Source organism: Falco naumanni, chromosome 4 (genome assembly GCF_017639655.2).
Source record: "Falco naumanni isolate bFalNau1 chromosome 4, bFalNau1.pat, whole genome shotgun sequence".
NCBI classification, from domain to species: Eukaryota; Metazoa; Chordata; class Aves; order Falconiformes; family Falconidae; genus Falco; species Falco naumanni.
The window spans coordinates 10423256-10443454 of record NC_054057.1 but is presented as its reverse complement, the minus strand read 5'-3'; the positions used below and the strand labels follow the sequence as shown (position 1 = coordinate 10443454).

General features: G+C 43.7%; 1 protein-coding gene and 1 long non-coding RNA gene across 8 annotated transcripts in view; one reads left to right on the top strand and one right to left on the bottom strand.

Annotated features, from left to right (window-relative positions):
- The window catches only part of COLQ (collagen like tail subunit of asymmetric acetylcholinesterase), a 43182-nt gene extending 31292 nt beyond the window's left edge, over positions 1-11890 (bottom strand). For all 6 annotated transcript variants that reach the window (XM_040590079.1, XM_040590081.1, XM_040590082.1 and 3 more), the window contains exon 1: positions 11633-11890. In XM_040590079.1, coding sequence (XP_040446013.1) covers positions 11633-11735 — 103 coding nt within the window. In that variant the 5' untranslated portion in view covers positions 11736-11890. The remainder of the gene's footprint in view (positions 1-11632) is intronic.
- On the top strand, positions 10588-18803 carry LOC121086388. Of its 2 annotated transcripts, XR_005827343.1 has the most exons (3): positions 10588-11187; positions 11559-11699; positions 13180-18803. It is a non-coding gene; the product is annotated as an uncharacterized LOC121086388 (long non-coding RNA). The 2 variants fall into 2 exon arrangements; XR_005827342.1 differs by lacking the exon at positions 10588-11187 and having other exon boundaries at positions 11194-11699.
- Positions 18804-20199: the final 1396 nt, after the last annotated feature.

Below are 20199 nucleotides of genomic sequence, written 5' to 3'. Positions count from 1 at the left end.
TATTGGCTTATCCTGAATTCAGTCACTCTCATGCAGCTGTAATTAAGGTCTCAAATTTTACCACACATACTTCTGGAGTTTTCTTAATTTCAGGATTGTATTTGAATATATTGCATTGGGACTAAATTGCATCTTACTAAAGCAACAGACAGCTTGTAATTTAACACGGTCTAAAATGTGTGATTATTATTTTATTTTAGGCTACATTCCGATATCATCACTCTTAGTACTACCTTATTACGTGATCTAGCTAAATTTCAACAGGATTATTATCATTCAACAAGAATACAAATATCAAAGCTGGTCTGATGTGGCTTCCTTCTAAGATCACTATCACGTACTGTAGAAAAAGTTTGTATTACTGCAGTTGTACTGCTGTGTAAAAAAAAAAAAAAAAAAAAAAAAAAAAGAGAGAGAGAGCGCGAAGATTAAAGTGTCGTTCTTTAAATATTTTCCAAAAATAAGATTAAATACAAATGTACATCTATAGCTTTAATAGGATACTTATCATGTCCTCATGAGTAAAGTCAAGTGCTGGATTATAAAATATTTGGGTTTTTCTTTTTAGCAGCAAAGTCTGAAATTCTGTGGAAGAGGTTTTATTGTGAAAAACACTATAGCTAACCAAGTTGGTAGCAAAAAGCAAAATAGCTACTGTTTTCAGTCTTTATAGTCTTATTCTAATACTATTGTACCACAAGTTAGGTTGAAACCCAGTTCAGGTTTGCTGGTATGAATGGTGGTAGCATGTACTCATCTCTATGAAGAAACAAGAAAAAAATTATCCTGTTTCTATTATGTAGGATAGATATAAATTCTATAATGATGTGGGTAGTTCATCTTTCAGGGGCTCCATCATTAACCATGGCTATGTTCTGGAAGATGTATTTGTAAAGCCACTATTTAAGAAAAGGCTGGCACTGGAATGACAGGTGATAACGACAGCAGAAGGAGCAAAAAAGTGAGTCACAGAGTGATGACAGGTACGACTGCTAGAACTTGATCTTCCAATAAGCACCGCATTTCATTGGTATGGATTTTGTAACTGTGATAACTCCAAGACGTACAACCATCACAGTATTGGCTTGTTTTATATCACAAAAAAGTTACCATGACAGGCTTACAGGCTCTCCGTAAATGCAGTGTATATTTTTAGGTTCCAGGTTAGCTTTGTTTGCTAAACACAGCTTCAGAATACTCCAGTCCCCATCAGTGGAAAAAATCTCAGCCCAAGAATAGGACTGTCATAGTTTTCGGTGAAACATGAAGACCCTGCCTCCCCAGAGCATGCATTTACATATCTCATATGGAAACGGCTCTTTCAACAACTTCAATATCAAAGAAGTTATTCAATAAGAGAAAGAAGATAAAATTAAAAACTCCTTCTAGGACTTGTCTAAGTGGCAGTTGTTTTCAGAGAACATAATCATTTTTACAGTCAGCTTTAGAATAGAAAGTCTTTACCAAGCTCAAACTCAAATTATTTTTATGGTCCAGACTGTATGTTAATCTAGTCCAAGACAGTGACTATATACGTCTATGGGTGTACTGGCAATGGTTGCTTCACAAAATAACATATTTCAGGTAAGCTATTGCAATGTTTCATTTTGTTCCTGCTGACTGCTTGCTTCTGACCATAGCTGGAATTTGGGAACTCTTACCCGAGGTGGTCCAACACAGAGCCAGAGAGGAGCCTTCGCCCACGCCGAGTCCCCTGGAGTGGGGCTCATACGAGGTCTCTGAGCCCTCCTAGAGCTGTTCCTACAGCTGACCTTCAACCCTACGGACCCCCCAGCTGCAACGGAGCTACCAGAGAAGTGGTGTCCTGGGTTCAAGTTAGATTTACAGGATTCCATCCAAAAAAAATCGTAAGTAAACTACGGAAGTGACTTCTATCCTAAAATCACAAAGCTGTAGGCCAGCTGCCAGGAGGAAAGGACGAGAAAGGAAAAAGATACTTAACATGTGTCTCCCTTCCTATTTGTGACCGCATTCATCCAGCAAGCCCTGACGGGAAGCCACACTGCTATCCAAAGGCTTGTCACCCTGACACCAGCGCTGGTGGCCTGCCCAGCTTGTGACAGGCAGGACTCTGCTGGACAGAGACCTCTGATGGCTGACACCCCTTCACAGGTGCTTCTCCCACTTGGATGCCACTCAGAATTAATAATAAACGAGCTGGGCAGACTCGTCAGTTAATGAACGTGGGCTTGTCCAGCTGAAACCGAGACTTTATCTGCTTTGTTGTTGTTCACTCGGGCTCCTCTTGCCCTCCTTGCAAGGAGAGCAGCACGCCACGGGCCCCAGCGCCCTGCACCGTTCTGCACATCTGTTGCAAGGTGACTAAGGCACTTTTCCCTTTTAAGTTAGAAAAGTTTAAGAGCTTGTCAAAAGTGCCTTTTGAGAGCCATGGGTCAAAATCTTTTACTTACAGAGCAGATGCACCTTGAGCTCTCCTTTAAAACCCCAAAGACGTGCATCAGCATTAACAATACCTATTTCTTGAAAATGTGTTTTATGAAGCTTTGTGGCCCAAAACATGCCTTAAGGACACATAAGCAGAGACAGGAATGCAGCTCATGTCTGGAGATGAGTTGGACAGTCAGGCTGGCAAATGGTCTGCACCTCTCAGCACCCTTTTGAACTTAGACCTTATAGTTGATGGCGTAAATATATCTTTTCATATAAACCAACTAATATAAATATGTCAAAGAAAGGTATCAGGCTCTGCAGCTTAGGTAATGGTGTCTGCATGGAGGAGTGACCCATGAAGTTCCCACGGGAGTTACAGGATGAGTCATGGAGCTGCAGCTCTCTTCTCCTCTGCTTCCGGTTCCCTCTTGCTTGAAATAGGGCTTCAGAGTCTTTAAGGAGCAGAGAAAAGCTGATTAGAAACCAATTCCTCATCCTTCTGACAGAAAATTTAAAAATTCAGCCAAAACCTTGCAAATTTCTTTTCAGCCAAGAAAAACTCACAAAATTTTGAAAATACTCCGTTTTTAATCCCCAAAATGGCTATGGGCTGTGGCAGCTGTAATGTGTACTTCAGCGGCTGGTGCACACTCAGAAGCTGTCTAAATAAATAAATAAATGAAAGTATTTAAAATCAGTCGACATTCAAAAAGCTTGACACCACCACAAACCCTGGCACGCTGCCTGGATCCTGGTGTTCACCCGGCTGGCGGGGGGGGGCAAGGACGTTCTGTCTCCTTTCCTCACCTAACATTCAGCCCAGGTCCCCCCGTGTCCCCCCGGTGCCTCCTGCACACGCAGGGGCAGCGAAGTCCCAGTCAGCCCCGCGCAGCCCGGCCGACCAGTGGCAAGCAGCTGCATCCTGGCAAGCCAGCCTTGGAAACCACCGCAGAAATGGCAAGATGCAGGAAAGCAAAGGGGCTTGTGAGTTTTCTAAGCAGGGTAAGTCCTTTTACTCCCTATATGCAAATATTTCAGACATTTAATCTGTATGTGCATTTATGCGGGCAACCCATATGCCGAAAGATTATATACTGTTCTCTCAGGTTGATCGCAGAAAGAAAATTCTGAGATCAGTACAGAAAGAGGAGTGTTTGCTTGGGTTGGCTCTGCACTACAGCTTCCCAAGAGCATGAAAATTCCAATGAAATCTGATAGGTGGAAGACCAGTGGGTTATAATGTGGGTTTATAAAATAAAGCCATGGCTTATAAATCCCAATAACCACATCAGGGCTATTTTGTGCAATTTTCTGTCTATTGCTTTCCATTTGCAGAGGTCCAGAGCTCTAGACACTGCTAAACAATGCTGCCAACTCTATGTGCTCCCCTTCAGTGCATGAAAAACTGAGGCACAGAGATTTAAGCAACACCCCAAAGCCACGGATGACTCTATTACAACACCAGAAACAGAGTTCCAGTCTGGTAAATCACAGTATCTCATCTCAGGCACTTTATGAACTGGATTATAAAACTCAACTGCTTGTCACACCAGAACAATATTATAAATACTCTGAGTATTAAAGCCTAAAACCCTACTACAATCTGTAGAAGAACCTGAAACACTAAAGACTAATGCAGGATGGCTGCTGCATCAGCCCCGAAAGACTTCTATGTGCCATTCACTGCCACGCAGCCCTCTCCGCCTTCATCTGTGCCATCAGTAGCAAAAAAGCTGAGACACCCCGGTGCCACCCTTCTGCAGCTGCAAGATTATAATCTCTTAGTGCTGGCATAGATCAAATGTGCACTCTACTTTGATGTTGCTCCACCGTATGCTCAGACAGTCCCAGACAACCCCTATGTGACTGTGGATGTTGCTGCGTGCTCAGAAAGACTTCAGAGAAATGCTTTCAAATCCCTCTTTGAAACTTTGCTACAATAGGCTGTATTAATTCCTCACGACTCCCTTACTGCCACAGATTCACAGCCCAGCTGACGTCTGCCTTTCAAAAAATTGACTCTGTATTGACTTGGTATTGTAAAAAGTTGTTAACTTCGTAGTTTCAAGTAGCTAACAAAAAAATCCACTGGAACTTTCCCCTGAGTAGAAGAAAACTGAAACTGTAGCACTGCCTTCTTTAACCAAAGCATCTCCCTTCACTCGTGTGCATTCCCCAGGCATATGCATTTATGCATACACACTTGCTAGTTCCTGAGAAAAATGGTTAACAGCTCCTTTTGGTTTTCCCCCACTGTCTTGGTCTTCTGCATTCTTCCTATATCCATCTTCTCACCCCAAATACCCTTTCACCATTACAGCCGTGTGACTACAGAAAAGCATTCCCCCAGTTTCCTTTTCATTAAAGCGATGATTCCTTGGAGAGGAGAAGGGGAGAAGCAGAACATCTAGGCTGGGGTCTGTTAATTCCTGTGGGGTTTTTCTCTCTCACCTATTTCTGATCTTCCTCAATCAATTCCCCCTAGAACTGAAGGGCTTCCCTAGTTCTCCTCCTCCTCCTAAGCTATAGCGTGGAATAGGTCTCCTTGACGTGCCCCGGGTGAGTCCTATGTTGCATTACCGCTGAATGTGCCCCCTGATTTTGCAATCACACACTATCCTAGCACCAGGAGTTAAAACCTGCAGGGATACATGGCCTATCCTGACAACAAACTTCCCCACGTATAAACACAAATTCTATTTTTCCATAGTTGTAACTAAGATTAACAGTTTCTCTTGCAATTATGCTGCTGGTGCTCCTGTGCCAATACAGCCCACCCACAGGAAGCCTCTGTGTCCGATATGAAATGGACTGTAAGACCCAAGGAGGCTAAAATGTGAAGTCACAGACTGTTCCCTTGCTGTGCAGGGGTTTGGTTATATTGGCGAACCCACAACTGAACTGTCTGTACTAGGCGCCTGCAAGCACTGTCTGTCAACAAGTACCTAGGGAGTGAGCTGATCTTGCAGCACTTTGGATAGCTTGTTGGTGGAGCTCCTATCCTTTCACGGCAAACATCTTATTTTGAAACAGCTTGCTTTGCTGTGCTGGAATGGAAGCCTCCACGTTCCAGTCTGGTTACAACAAAAATCTAGTATTCACCAGCACATCCAATATAGTGATACAGCATGGACAAGCCTACTTGAACCACTTGGGATCTCTGTGGCAGCTGCAGCATCGCTTTCAGCTGAGGTTCCCTTTTAGACCAGTTGCTGCCTGTCAGAAACATTCACAGGTTACAGAAAAACCTTCGGATGGGTTGGTGCATCCTTCGCTGGAAAGGCGAGCAAGCCCTGCCTCAGCTCCTGCACTGACCTCTGTCCCAGGCAGCTGGAGAACTTCACCACAGAACAGCTATCTGAAAAATATCGGCTTTGCTTGGGTTGTGTCTCCAGAGGAGCTTCCACAGTCTCAAGCTGGACATCTGCCTCACTTGTAATACAAATGTTGCCCCAGAAAAGAATTCTGAACTGGCCACCGCTGCAGTCCCAGCTTCCTGCACTTCAGGAGCCCAGGTATCAGTCCTGGCTTCTGTAATCAGGAAGCCTCTGCCCCCAGCAGCTCACCACATGAAGCCAAGCGAGTCAACCTTTTTACTAAACCAGGAGCAACTGGGGAACTCAGGGGGGACCACATGGTCCTTGGATATGCATTTTCTGGAGTGAGCGAATGTCGGTGATAAATAGCATTTCACTGAACCCTCTCCCTTCATTTGCATTACAGTCACTGAACCCTTTTGACAACCTGAGCGCTTTGTCATCCAGTAACGCCACAGGCAGGCCAGAAGCCCCCTTCCCCTCCTGCATGCAAGACCCAGAGCCGTACAGAGGGTGCCTTGTCGAGCCTAGCTTCCTCGCTAGTGGCTGTGTCCTCTTCTGATTTTTATTTACTGCTGCAAGGCAAATTCCACAACCTCCTGAACCGACTCTGATGTCCTTTCCTTGTCTCTCACCCACAGGATCAAGTGGGCTTCTACTTATTGGCCGACTGCTAATCCAACAGGACCTCGTGGGGGTCCTTTGCTGTTGGGGCTTGCATCAGTGTTCCCCTTGCCCTTCCCCACATGAGGCTGGCGGCAGGAACCAAGTGGTGGACAGGCTGTGCACCAGCGTGGCTGCTCCGCGCCCACCAGACTCGGCGCAGGCATTGCACCATGCACCACCACAGGAAGGTCTGTGAATCCTGAGGTGATTTCATCCCTGAGCATTATCCACATTGACCTGAGCAGGAAACTGGGATTCTTACAGGTTGTATCTACCAGGGAGAAACTGCAGATAAAGGCAAATCAGGTGCTTCTTTAACTGTGTTTATTTTAAAGACCCATTTACTTAAAGTACCAGTAACCACACCATACTAGACTTAGTTTGCTATCAGTCCAAGCCTTTCCCCAGTCACTGCTGAGGAACTGCTGCTTTATCAGCTTAGGAGGGTAACCACCACGCAGCAATTTTGGCTTATCTTTCTAGCCGCTCCTTTGGCCTGCAGCTGCGCTCAAATGCAAATGGCCAATCCCAAGGTTATTTTTTTCTCTCAAACTGAAGAGATACTCTATTGAAGGAATCTGTTGCCTCCCTTTCAGGCTTCTGTGAGTCACAAACAAGATAGAAAGCTTTTAAATGCCCGGCTAAATCCAGCCGCAAGACCTCTGCCTAGCCAGATCCACAGCCAGGTGACTGCCTTCTTTTATGGCCAATGACAATTTGCTTTCCTTCTCCTAATGAAGCCTTTGCCAGTGGCTCATTGCCATCAGGAATTTTAATCTAACCAAAGCTTTCCTGCTCGTGTGTGTTCCATGGGAAACAACCAACAGCGTCAGGATGCTGGGCACCTCCTGGACCCATTCTGACTTTCCAGAGCAGAGTCAGGCTTCCCTCCCTGGACTGATATTTTTGCCCCTCAGAGATTCACCTCTGCTTGCTAGCTACCCTTTGGGCTGTTCTCCCTGTAGGCTCTGGCTGCTGCCTTGAGGATCTTCCAGCTTTTACTGTTGGTCTTATTTTAAATTCCTTCTGTGTCTTTCTTACTCCTGCATGCACTCTGATCGTTATTTCCGTTGTGATTTTACCTAAATAAATATTTGCAATTACTCTATTTAGAAACAAAAACCGTCCACCTGACACCTCTGCTGTTTTGACAATACCGAGGGTGCCTGCAGGTTGGTTCATTAGAGGACCCCCCCAGCCCGTCCAGATGATGGAGTCAGATATTGCTTTCACAGGAAGGTAGCCAGGATCCCAACTCCCTCAATGTCAAGAATCACAGCTTGGTTTTGTGTTTTTCTCTCTCCCACTGTTTCTCTCACAGATGCACAACGCTCCCTCCCCCCAGGGCAGGGGGTACTTCGTTCCCCTCCCTGCGGCACCCTGCACAGCTCCTGCTCTCAACCCGCCTTCCTACCACCACGGCTCTTACTGCTCCAACAGCGTCGGTCCACAAGAAAGCTGAACCCTTTTCTGCAGCTATCCCACACGAGGTCTGGTTGCAGCTTAATATCACACCTTCTCAACTCAAAAGAGGCCACCCACCCAGTGGGATGTGGTGTTCTTTTTCTTCAGGAAAATAATGGGAAAAAGGCAAAGAAAGCGTGAAGAATACTGCCAGTGATGCTCAGATTAATCTCTTAAATTAATGCCCTTAAGATGTTCTTAAATTAATCAACCCTATTCTTTTCATAGGGTTGTGCATCAATATTGACAGTAGGGGAAAACTCAACCAAGGAATACATTTGTGGCATGTGTAAAAGGCAGTTTGGGTCAGAAGAAGCATCGAGATACTGTTCTTCTCCAGCTGTTGCTGGTAATTTAAATACTTTCCCATCTCTCTGAAAAACCTCAGAAACCTTTGGCCTGGATGAGTAGAATAGGGGAGAAGGAATGGGGGTGGGTGGAAGAAAGTCCTACTACTGCCTGAATTTAGAAGGTGGCTTCCTTCAGGCTGGTTCTTACAAGGTGCAGGCTGGTTCATCTGACCCAACTGAAAATGAATATAAAATTCATGCCTGGTTTTCACCACGTGAATGCAACCTCCTCAAGTGCACAGTGCAGGAACCTCAGCAGAGCAGAGCTCTGAAAACCGGTAATAAGTGACACCATAAACACAGCGGTGTAAGGGTGGGATACGGCAGATTACCCTGAAAAGAGACCTGCTGTCTCCAGGAGAGTTGAGTACCCACCCCTGGGGTCTTCACTGCCACGTGGAACCACAGCCGCATGCTTGAGCATGTTGTAATGTTATTCCCTGAAGCATTTCCTCCAGAAATGTCAACTTTTTGGAGCTGACGTGACATTCAAAATACTTCCAGAAACAAGGATGTACTGTTGCTTGAGGCTGATGGGACTATACGGTGGAGTTGGCAGCAAAACAAATATTCAGATTATTCTTTCCCCAATCATTCTACACTTTCCCCCCCCTACCAGTTGTTTATCTCTGCTTTCAGGTTACTGCTCTGACCTGTAAACCTTTTCATTTGTGACCTGTTGGCTATGCAAAGACATGGGAGGACAGAAATAAAAGTACTTTTAGCCGAGAAGTTTTCAGACACCTGGAAAACACCCAAGTGCATTTTCCCAACCATAGGAAAGTCAAGTCATTTCTCAAAAACATCCTCACTGTTAAATGTGATTAGTTTTAGAATTTGCAAGTACCATGCTGAAATCCATACTTCAAATGTGAAATTGCATCCTGGTGCCAGATACAAATAATTGACTCAGCTGACAGACACAGAACATTTGAGAAACCACTAAAATAACTGAGAATTTAAATGGAATTAATTCACCTTCTGTACCCACTGCGAGATTTCTACCAGAAAAAGAGAGAACTTTTTGCTTGTTTTCTTAGGACATGTTTCTTAAAATGCAGATGCAATCCAAGTACTAAAGAAATTGATGTCATTTTTCATACAAAATAGCCCTGATTAGCAAGTAATAATGGCACACAGGTGTGTAACAGCTCATCAAAGTACGGTCAATCCAGCCCTGCGGTTGTGGGATTATGACTGAATCATCTGCCAGTTATTATTTTTTCCACAGATTATCAAGTAAACGTTTACATTTGTGACAGAAGCCTTGCTAAGAGCTTGCTGGGTATGAAGGCAATTGTCCGTGCCTGGGCCAGAAGAGCACAGCGTGGGGCTTTACTGCCGAGCGGTGCATGGCAGCAATTTGCCCAAACTGCCACACTGGGAACCAGATTTCCCCATCGGGTTCACACCTTCTCCAAGCCTGAAGCCAGAAACTGCTGGTCTATGGGGTTGGAGGAGGAAGGGGCCCGCAGCTGGCTGCAGGCTCTGCCTGGGAAGCCCTGGGGTCTCTTGCAGGCTATGGAAAATAATTCCGTGTAGAGCAGAGTCTGGCATTTTTCTTCATATTTGCCTCTTCTACTACAGTTTCTGCAGAGACGGTAAGTCTTTCCTCTTCTAAGGGGAAAGTTATTTGTTGAAGCGTTATTTTTCAAAGAGGACAGTTTAAACAGCTTCTCTAGACACACAAGTGCGTGCCACAGGAGAAAGACCAGGCCATACAGGTGATGGAAACATGAAATTCTTGTTTGTCTGGGTAGCATCTACAAGTATCAAATAAATGTAAGCTTCTTCAAAACAATTTTTGAAGTCTAATGACTTACGTGTGATTGCAATGCAATTTTGAATATATCAGAGAAAATAAATCTTGATGATTCCTTGTACTTCAGCATTAACTAATCTCAACATAATGGAAAAAGCATACCCAATTGAACACCAATGATAACAAATGTAAATGCTTTTTAGCATCCTACAGAGCTTAACAGAAAAAAATATTAGTTCCTAAAGAATGGACTAAATTGTTTTTCAAAGGATGTACTTCTTCAGACATTAGGCTTCTCTAGATGTTATCTTAAAAGCTATCTGAAATGACTACAGAATTGTAATGGCTGCATTATTAAATGCTATAGGGCTTTTCTCCAAAGGATATCAGCATTACCCCTGTGGTCCTCAGAATCTTATTATTTGAGTATCTTTAAATGAATGGACTGTTCAAACCATTGGGAGTGAACTACAGTGTAGTAGCTCTGCACATTTTAAAAGATTTTGAAAAAAACTGTTAGCAGAAACATACCACTGTTCCTTAGTGCAGAAATCTATTACTCATACAAGCTAGCCTGCTGACCACCCTTGTCTCATAAATGCCTTGGATGTAAACCACCTGGCTCTGGTCATACTGGAGACATCAGAGAGAGAGAAAGAGAGAAAGGCCGTGTGTCTTTAGATCCATATCTAAGATTGATTTTATGTACGGTCATGACATGTGCACCCCTTTGGTCCCTGTCTTCATGTGCAAGGCAAGGGGAGGACCTGTAGGCACAGCTGCCACCGACCTACAAATCTCAGTTGAACTAGCTCAGATCTGACACAGAAGGAATCCAGGACGTTAGTATAGAAGCATCTCTATTGACAGATACAGAATAACGGGCAGAAGGTGGGAGACAGCAATTTGCTACAAGTTGGTGAAAGTTCCTCAAAGGAGAGACGGAGTCAGAGCTCTCGCCAGCCTTCCCCTTCCCTCGCACAGAACGTGGCTGAAGGAAAGTCTTGCTGATGAAATGAAAATCTATTAAGTGGGATTTCCAGTGCCCCGGCTCAGCTGACAACTAATTTGTTTTGCCTTTGCCTAGCAGGGATTTTCCATGCAGCGGACTCTTGTTTGCTATGTAAGTCATCCGAGTATTCGTTAGTGTCATAGCCAGAGCCAGATGATGTTTATTCTGCTAACATCCAGTCGGACCCCGGCAGCGCTCATTGAGGTCAGGGCTTTATTTATAGAAGCAGATATACATTGAGATTAATTTTCTTTCCCTTGCTGTAATCTGCCTAAACTCATCCAAAATAGAAAGAAACATGCAGACATGCAAGTAATATACTAATTGGGCCATGAATTAGCACAGCACCATAGAAGCCAATGGAAAAAAAGCATTTTAGAGCAGCTGAGGATCTTGTCTATTATTTCTCTGGGGGAAGGGAAGGGAGGGGTTTAAAACCAGGAATTATAAAGCAAAAAGCAAAACCAACCAAGCAACAAAATGTCCTGACATGTGGCAGAGCAGGTCTGCAATGCAAAATCCCTCCACCGAGATCTGCAATTTGAAGTATGTATTTTTTACCTCTGTGTTTCCAGTCACCGGAAAGTGCAAGAATCAGAGTGCAGAGAGCTCCAAGCAAGGAAAAGTAACAAGACTTAAAGCAATTTACCTGCTGAAACTGAGAAGACATTGTCAACGTACGCAGTCTGAGGTAAAGCAAAGCAGAAGAGCTGCAGGTAAGATCCCCAGACAAGCAGGCTGAGGACCAACATGCTGGCTGTGCCCTGGCAGATTCCAGCTCAGAGGTGCAGGGCTGCTTTGGGGATCGCTCGCTCTCTACTCTCACTCCCTCTCTGCCTTGCCTGCTCCCTGCCTCTTCCCTGGCTGTGGGATGCGTGTGTCTGTGTGTGTACGTTCCCCCGCTGTCATCCCCCCGCCCCGTCATCCCCCACCCCCCCCCCACCCCCCCTGCCTTTAGGAAGAAAGAATGCCAACCATTTCCCATTAAATCTTCTCCTTACACTAGACAGTTATATTTAACTCCTACAGTTGCCCCTATTGTGGACATTAGCTGCTAAAACTGGGGCATGAGGGATCCTGGTTTTGCTAACAGAAGGAAAAAGGCTCTTTGCTTAATAATAACGACGAGCAGGAAAGGGAGAAATTATGAACTGGGCTATAAACAGTATCCCTCTGTGCAGGCAACCAGACACCGATGTCGAGATGGATAAAACCCCTGATTGATCATCTCCCACAGGTCACTAATTGCCTTAATGAGAAAGACGAACCCAACATCTGCTTATCGCTGGTAGTTCCAAGTGTTGCATTCATTTACTGAGTGCAGCTCAGGCTGAAGGGTGCCACAAAGGCTTCACAAACCACCGAACAGGTTATTATTTAGTATTTAAGTGAAAATGACAGTATCACTGATAATGCCAGACGTCGTAGGACCGCAACAACAGGTTGGAAGGACAGGGTACAACAGGTGGCAGAAACAATATGTGTGCTGTGATGGGGTGAGTGAAACGCTATCGGGTCCGGGGGTGGTGGCTGTCAACATGCTACACAGCCCTGTGGGAAGAAAACAAACCTCCAATTGAAAAGCCAGCGTGTGCCTTGGTTACCTGTGCAAAAGCTTGGTGCTTTTGTGCCTTCTTGCAACTCACAGCACTTTGCAAATAAATTTCTGTCCTCCTTTCTGCTTGGAATCCGACAGCCGTTTCCATGAAAAGCAAAGGTACTCCTTCACTGTGAAACCATCGTTACCCCCTCTCTTCCAGACAGAGATGGTTTCTTTGCCCAATGTTTATTGTTCCTCCCAAGGCAAACATGGAAATCTTTTGGATTAATTACAGAATCGATTTATTTTTTTTCATTTGAGAAAAGCATTCATTGACAGAGATGATGACATGTCCCCCTGGGTGTTATCTCCCACTGAGTATACCACTGAAGGGCAAAGTGATATATTTCCACAATTACAGTTAAACAGTCTTGGCTGTTACTTTCAAGACATTGCAAACATATTAACAAAATCTTTCTAAATGTAATGGTTTGATAGGAACAATCACATCTGCCTTATATATTTCTATCCTTAAAGGACATACTTAGTATAACCATAATGCTTTCTAAAATCTCTTCCCAGTACTGCAACACTTTGGATAACTGAATTTATTTTTTAACTTAATCTACTTTATTCCACTGTCTGTTACTCTTTAGTATTTGGCTATTCTTAGTGAAGATAGGAGTTTGGCCTCTTTCCTCTTTGACCAAGATAACCCTGGATTAAGTGCCATTAGTTCTCTCGGCATGCTGCATCTCAGAGGGAAAGTCACAGCTCCTGTGAAGTTCTTCATCACAAGCCCTAAGCCTGAGATGAATGTCCAGCTGCCCAATTATAAAGGTAAGCAGTGGGCAATCCCCATGCTAGAAGCCTGCGTGGATGCTGGGAAAAATTGCTCAGAAGTTAAAATGTCAAGGTTTTATCAAAGGATTCACCTCTGAAAACGTTCAACCAACTCAATCGTTAGTCAATGCAACAATTAAGTAATTTCAAATCCTCCTGAAGTCTGTCTGCAGTCTTTTAGCAATAGAAAATTTGGTAGAAATTTGTAATACAAAATATGTTCTATTTGATAAGGAAATTAATGAATCCAATAATACTGCAAAGAACTCTGCAGTAAGATCTGTATCTTACCCCTCCTCCATCACCCCCTGATCAATTTTAGTTCTTGTTTCTTTGGCTTAGAACAGAAACTCATGTCTGGGTAAAAATGCAACAACCTCTTGCTTGAGGAATATTGCAAGGAATTCTATCATAAATCAAAACTCTGATCTGCTCTAAAGAAGACAGGAACAAGGAATATGCCTTTTCCTTGCAAGAGTGAGTGCTATATTGGAGGTAGCCAGAAGTGTTACAGAAAGCCAGGGCTGCTTAAAGAGTTAAAAAACCTACATATAGTTAGCTTTGCAGTCAATTCTTAGGTAGAGATCTTTTATCCACTTTTTTCAGTGGAGAACCCTGACTGAAAAATTGATGTTTTCTCAACATGTTCCTTTCTTTTGACATAGCATCTCCATCACTCTGAAGTCTGAGCCTGTTTGACTTGAAATGGCTCTTGGCCAAGGCAAGAAAGCTCTGTAGGCAAACACTCTGCTGTGAAACACATCATCTTCCACAAGACACTTGAAAGGAGTTGTTTGGACTTATATTTGAAAAGACCTCTTCATCATGATGTAGAGCAGTTCATCAACTTGTTAGTTTTCAGTGGGACCACCATGAGGTCAACGCAAAGGACAGTTCATTACAAGGCAGCAAGCCAGGCCACGGCAAGGTGCAGGCACTGGGTTTTGTTTCCTCTAATTTTAAGATACTGATCAGCCTTACCAGCTGAAACTGATGGCAAGGTTGCTAGTGGTTTCAGCAGGAGAGGAACGAAGTCCATCGGAAACAAAACGGACAATAGCTGTGAGCTTTCTGCTTTCAACTTAACTGACTGCACAAGATACAATCCATGCTAATCGGGGGTCCGCGCTAGATGACAAGGACGTACACCTGGTTACACAGCTTGTTTCTGACCTCCGTGGCTTTGTTGCAGGTGATAGAGACAATCCTGAGGAGGGGAAGTGTCACGTAGCAGAGTGAGTCTTACACGGTGCAAGAAACTTGACAGACATGTGCTCTTCAAGCCCCCGAGCCACCTACCATCTGTGAAGCTGCTCAGTCCGCAGCGCATTCCTCCAGCTATTCCCTCGGGCCCATGAAGCCGATGGAAAGCTGCTCCCTTCAGAGCTCTGCGCCACATAGCTAAGGCCCATGCTCTGAGATCAGAGATAAATCCTTGTCTCTATCATCCAAACAGCAATCAATAACGAAGATTTTTCTTCTTTCTTCTGTATTCACTGCAGCTGCTGCTACTGGCGTAGTGAAAACTCACATTACTATGAATTCATGGTGCAACCACTGGAGAAGATCCCATAAATATTTGGAAATGAAATTTTTTAAACTTGGGGGAGAATAAGTTTTAAAAAAAATCTTAAAATTCTTACATGAAATGATGCAGTTGCTAGGAACTGAAGTAATATATGCTGCATAACTCTTACTCTTGTCTCACCTAAATTTGCTATTCTGATACCAGGAGTAGTGTTCATCAAATAGAAATACAATGGCTTCAGCAGTATTTCTATTTGAGGTGACATTAGCTTAAGAAAGAAACACAGCAAATTTTTCACGCTGCAGTTTCTGAATCTTATAAAGTACCTCAATGGCCTAAGTGAGAACAAGGGGTTTTGAGGACTTGACTTTTGTCAAGTTTTCTTTTGTGGAAAAATTGTTCCACAGTGAGAACCCCAGAACATCAAATGTCATCTGCTGTTTAGTGTTCAAAGATAAAGAACCCCATAGTTTATCATAGGGACTCAACTGCAGTTAAAAAAACCCACCCTATTTTGAGTAGATGCCATAGCAATTAAAAATGTCAAAAACCAACCAAAACATAATGGAAAAAAAAATAATCTGCACAGTTTACCTGCTTAAGTAGCTGTTTTCTTGACCCTTTCAACCCAGACCTGAGCTCTTAGAAGTGCGTGGAAGAATCTGTTGATGACCCTACCATGTAAATAGAATTTAAGAACCTTTTCAAAGCAAGAATTAATGAATACCTGTTGAAAAGAAGGCTTCTTCCCAGTCCTATCCACTTTTTGGTTGGCAGATACTTCATCAACAAGCCAAGAGAAAATGAATGTGGTTAAAATATCATCAATTTCAAGGTCCTGTATAAACATGGCTCTAGTTAGAAAGACAAAGATAACCATAGAATAGTTTGGGTCAGAAGGGACCTTTAAAGGTCATCTAGTCTACCCCCCCGGCAGCAAGCAGGGACATTTTCAACTAGATCAGGTTGCTCTGAGCCCCCCCGAGTCCAACCTGACCTTGAACGTTTTCAGGGATGGGGCATCTACCACCTCTTTGGGCAAACCTGTTCCACCACCCTTGTTGTAAAAAATATATTCCTTATATCTAGTCTAAATCTACCCACTTTTAGTTTAAAAATATCAGCCCTTGTCCTATCAAGGCATTTGATACATAATCAAGACTTTCTAGTTCAAAAGCCTGAAAGCTCTTCTGCTGAGTGGGGCAAAGGTAAAACAGCAACCCTGTGCTAATGCAGTAATCCAATAACAGCTTATGTCTGCAAAGTAGTACAGAAGAATTCTGTTCATTCAATTAGTGCGGGAGTTGGCAAAGATCTTTTATAATTACGTTTTCCTTGTTAGATAGTTATTCAGCAACAGTTGTTATTCACAATGAAAATACCTGTTCCAGTTTGCGTGCCTGAATCAGTTACACCTAACACTGAGATTTAATACTTCGACAACATTGCTAACATTACTTTGGAAGATGGTATTACCTGAAGTACAAATGCAGCTCCTGAAGAAAAAAAAGATAGTAAGTGCAGGAAAACACATGGCTTCACCATTTCCTTGCCGGTGTTTTAAATTTAATTCAGAAGCCCATATAGCAACAGCCCCACTAACTGCGCAATGAAGTAAATTCTACCATATGATGAAGTTCTGCCTTACTCCACAGCTCTACCCACGCCAGTCACCCAGCTGGGTGTCAGGTCAAGCCAGCGCTTGCCTTTGGGCTACCCACTGGATGAAAAGGGGGAGGGCAGGACACAAAAGCCTAGCAACTTCAAAAAGCAACCCCTTTTTGCAAACGAGCCACTTCATGGACATTACACAGTGCACAAGCAGTGGCCTTCTGACCTCTTTTCTCTATATTCTGTGTCCGCAGAAATACACAACTGACTAGGGAATCCGATTTATTTTTATACCTTTCGGAGGTTACTTGTTTCCAGAGCAGCCCAGCTCCCACCTCATTTTTAGAAAGTTCATCTCGAAACTCTAACTTTGCAGTTTTAGACCTATTTCAAAGACTCAGCCCTTCACTTTTTTTCCTCCTATGAGTGATCCCCATGCACTCATTTCTTTTTCTGTCGATGATAATGGAGCAAACTATAGAACAAGAGAGTTATGGACATGATTAAAGATTATGGGATAACGCAAAGTAACTTCCATCAAATCTATCAGAAGATCCTCACTGTGGCCTTATAATTCTGGAAGGCACAACAAAGAAGAACAATTTTAAAACAGTAATTCAGCCGTTGACCATTATAACATTATGCTTCTTCCCCTTTCCTGTTTCACCCGCCTTTTAGACCCTCCCTTGCAAACTGCAATCATTTAGCACTCACTGTGGGATAGTATAAAATTTTGCACCATGGCAGGGCTGCCATTGAGAGCTAAAATACGTCCATATACATAATGCGGTAGACATGCAGGAAGCCTATGCCTCCCTACAATGCATGCACGTGCTGTAAAAAATCTATACAGGCAAGCATCCCATTGACTTGCTGAATATGTTGACCAAATGTGCAGAAAGTATCATGGCTCCTCAAGATGTTCAGGTACTAGATGGTTTTTTGGTGCATACATAGCACGCCAAACTTGTTGTCATTGTGCTGTAGCTACTGTGCACTGGAGCAGACCACCATGCAGAATGCGTGATGCTTCTGGGACAAGATACACTCACCACCCATGCTCACAAGTCTGCACAGAACCAAGCATGTCCAGGATTGCTAGATATTTGGAAATCCTGGATAAACATGAAAAATCCTATAATTATTCATAGAAACATGCTCCACAGGAAAACGAAGATGCCCATAGAAATCCATGAGTACAATGGCCTTGACAATGGGAGTCCTGGCTAACTGAGATCTACAGCAAATACTACATAAGTAGAAAAATAGCCTTTAACTATATGTTATGTATTTTTTAATACATATATATATATATATATATAAAATACTATATAAGTAGAAAAATAGCCTTTAACATCCCAGGGTGGTGAATCACAAACAAGTTATGGCTATAACCCAGTCTGTTCTTGATATTTACATCTAGAGGAGATGGAAATAGTCTTCAAGGCAGTTCTTTCATCTTATTTTCATTTGTATTGTCTATCGCTGTTATTTACTTCTATTAGTAAAGGTCTGCAGAACTCACTGCCTGTACTAATATCACTGCAGTGCTGCTGTGGAGGCACAGAACAGAAGAATATCTGGCAGTAATTGGCTCTCACGATTCCTAATTTAAGTGATTTATCATCCAGCTTGCCAAAAAGCCCTATCAATTAAACACCACAAAGCACAATCTTTTTTCCTCTGTGAACATTCTTGCAAGAAAAAATTGTCAATGTTATTGTTTTAATGCTCACAGTAGTCTTGGGACTCCTCATTCCTGAGAACTTCATGGATGCTGGCAACGCAATTTTCATACTGCACTACAGCCTATTACACCATTAAGATGCAAGCAAACATGGATCCAAACGCCAGTGCACACACAGCCAGAAGAACGGCCCCTCACATCGGCACTGCAGCCTTCTGAGGAGGATCCCTAGCAGAGGAGAGGCCAGAGCGCCACTAGCTCAGGAAGAGACCGGACCACCAGGTAACCTCAGGCATGCAAGCGAAATCAATGCTGCTGCTGCTGAAACAGAGCACGTGCACAGGTGCCTTGCCAAATCAGGGCCTGAAAAAGCTTCAGACAAGGTGTCTTTAAAATAGCACAACGCCTCATTTACCTGCGGCTGGTTTTCCTCTCCTCTCACGGATACCTCAGCACTAAATATTTAGGGATCCTGTGCCTTGCAGAATGCAAAACCAGGAGCAGAGTTGCTGAACCCACTTGGGGAGCAGCAGCAGAGGGCAACGCTTAAGGGTTTATCCAAAGGCCTGAAAAAGAACCAACACCATAAACATTATAAAGCTGGGGACGGGTAAAAAAATAGGTCCTGGTACAACAGTAGGAAGAAGTAGCAGTGCATTGCCAGATTTGCTTTCCTTTTTTTTTCTTTTTAGCAAATGGGTGGCCACAAGCGCCGACTATGATGCTACAGCAAACGGAACTCAACGAGACTTCTCTGGCCCCGCAGTAGTTGGGCAGCCCACATCTACGTTTTAAAACTGCTGTGGTTTTCCATGCTGATGGCAGATTTCGTGCTGATTTCTAGGGCTACTGGGTCAGGCTGTGGGTGGAGGGGCTTTGCCTTTTTACAGCGCTTTTACGTTTTGAAGCCCAGACTGCACTCTCACTGCAGCACACCGCACGCTGCCCAGGCATTCCGGTTTGGAGGGCTGTCATCTTCCAAACACAGGGTAACAGCTGAACCTAATCAAACCAGACAAATGCATCTTCCCAGCTCCCTTTGCAGAATCAGGGAGCTATAATTAAGGCTGCATTAGCATTTCTGTTATAAAGTCCTACTTTTGAAGCGTCAGTCAACTGTATTTAAGGCATCCTTACCAAGGGGCAATTGACACAGGGATGAAAACTGAGAAAAACCAGCTCTTACACTAAATTCAGTAATAAAAGGTCTTGCTGATTTTAACTACATAAACCAAGGCCAAGAATTAGCTGCTTATCTGGTAGCTTAAAATCCCTGGTAGGGCTAAAATACTCACTTTTCCTAGCATCATTTATACTTACATTCTGAGCACCTGAATGATATCCCTGATTCTGCAAAGCAAGCGGGTTTATGGCCTGGCTAACGAGGCTTTTATATCTAAATCCCAGCAGCCGTGTCTCCATGCCGTAAGAAGGATGCACTGCTTTGGCTGGAACTTGAGATGTGCCTGCAAGTCCACCAGTATTGCTATCAGCACCTCCCAGTGCTAAGGTCTATAAAATACTGTATGTGCACGTTATCTTAATGACAGTGCCAAGGAGACGGGCGACAAGCTCTTCAAACACTTCAAAAGAACTGCCAACTTTTTTTTTAAAAAAAAATACTTCTAATGTGCAGATATCATTAAGAGAGGGACTTGTACCTGGACACTGTGAAGCTCTAGCTTGGATGAGCGCCTGAAGATATTTTGGCACTGCAGTCACCACTGCAGCTGCACGGTGATGCAGAGGTGTGCAGCCCACTGCATCCACCACGAGGAGAGCAGAAGGGCCTCTCTGCCCAACAATTTGGTTCTCAGGTAGTTTTGCAGGTTACGCTAAGTTTGATGCCACAGCAGCTACAGGTAGTCACTGCACAAAACTCATGCCTAGGAATAGTGATTGCTCTCTGGAAGCCAGAACCACAAAAACTTACGTTGCTGTGTAGACCGGAGGTGTAAAAAGGCCTACATGAGTCTTCCGCTACCTTCTTCATGTGGCAGCATTACC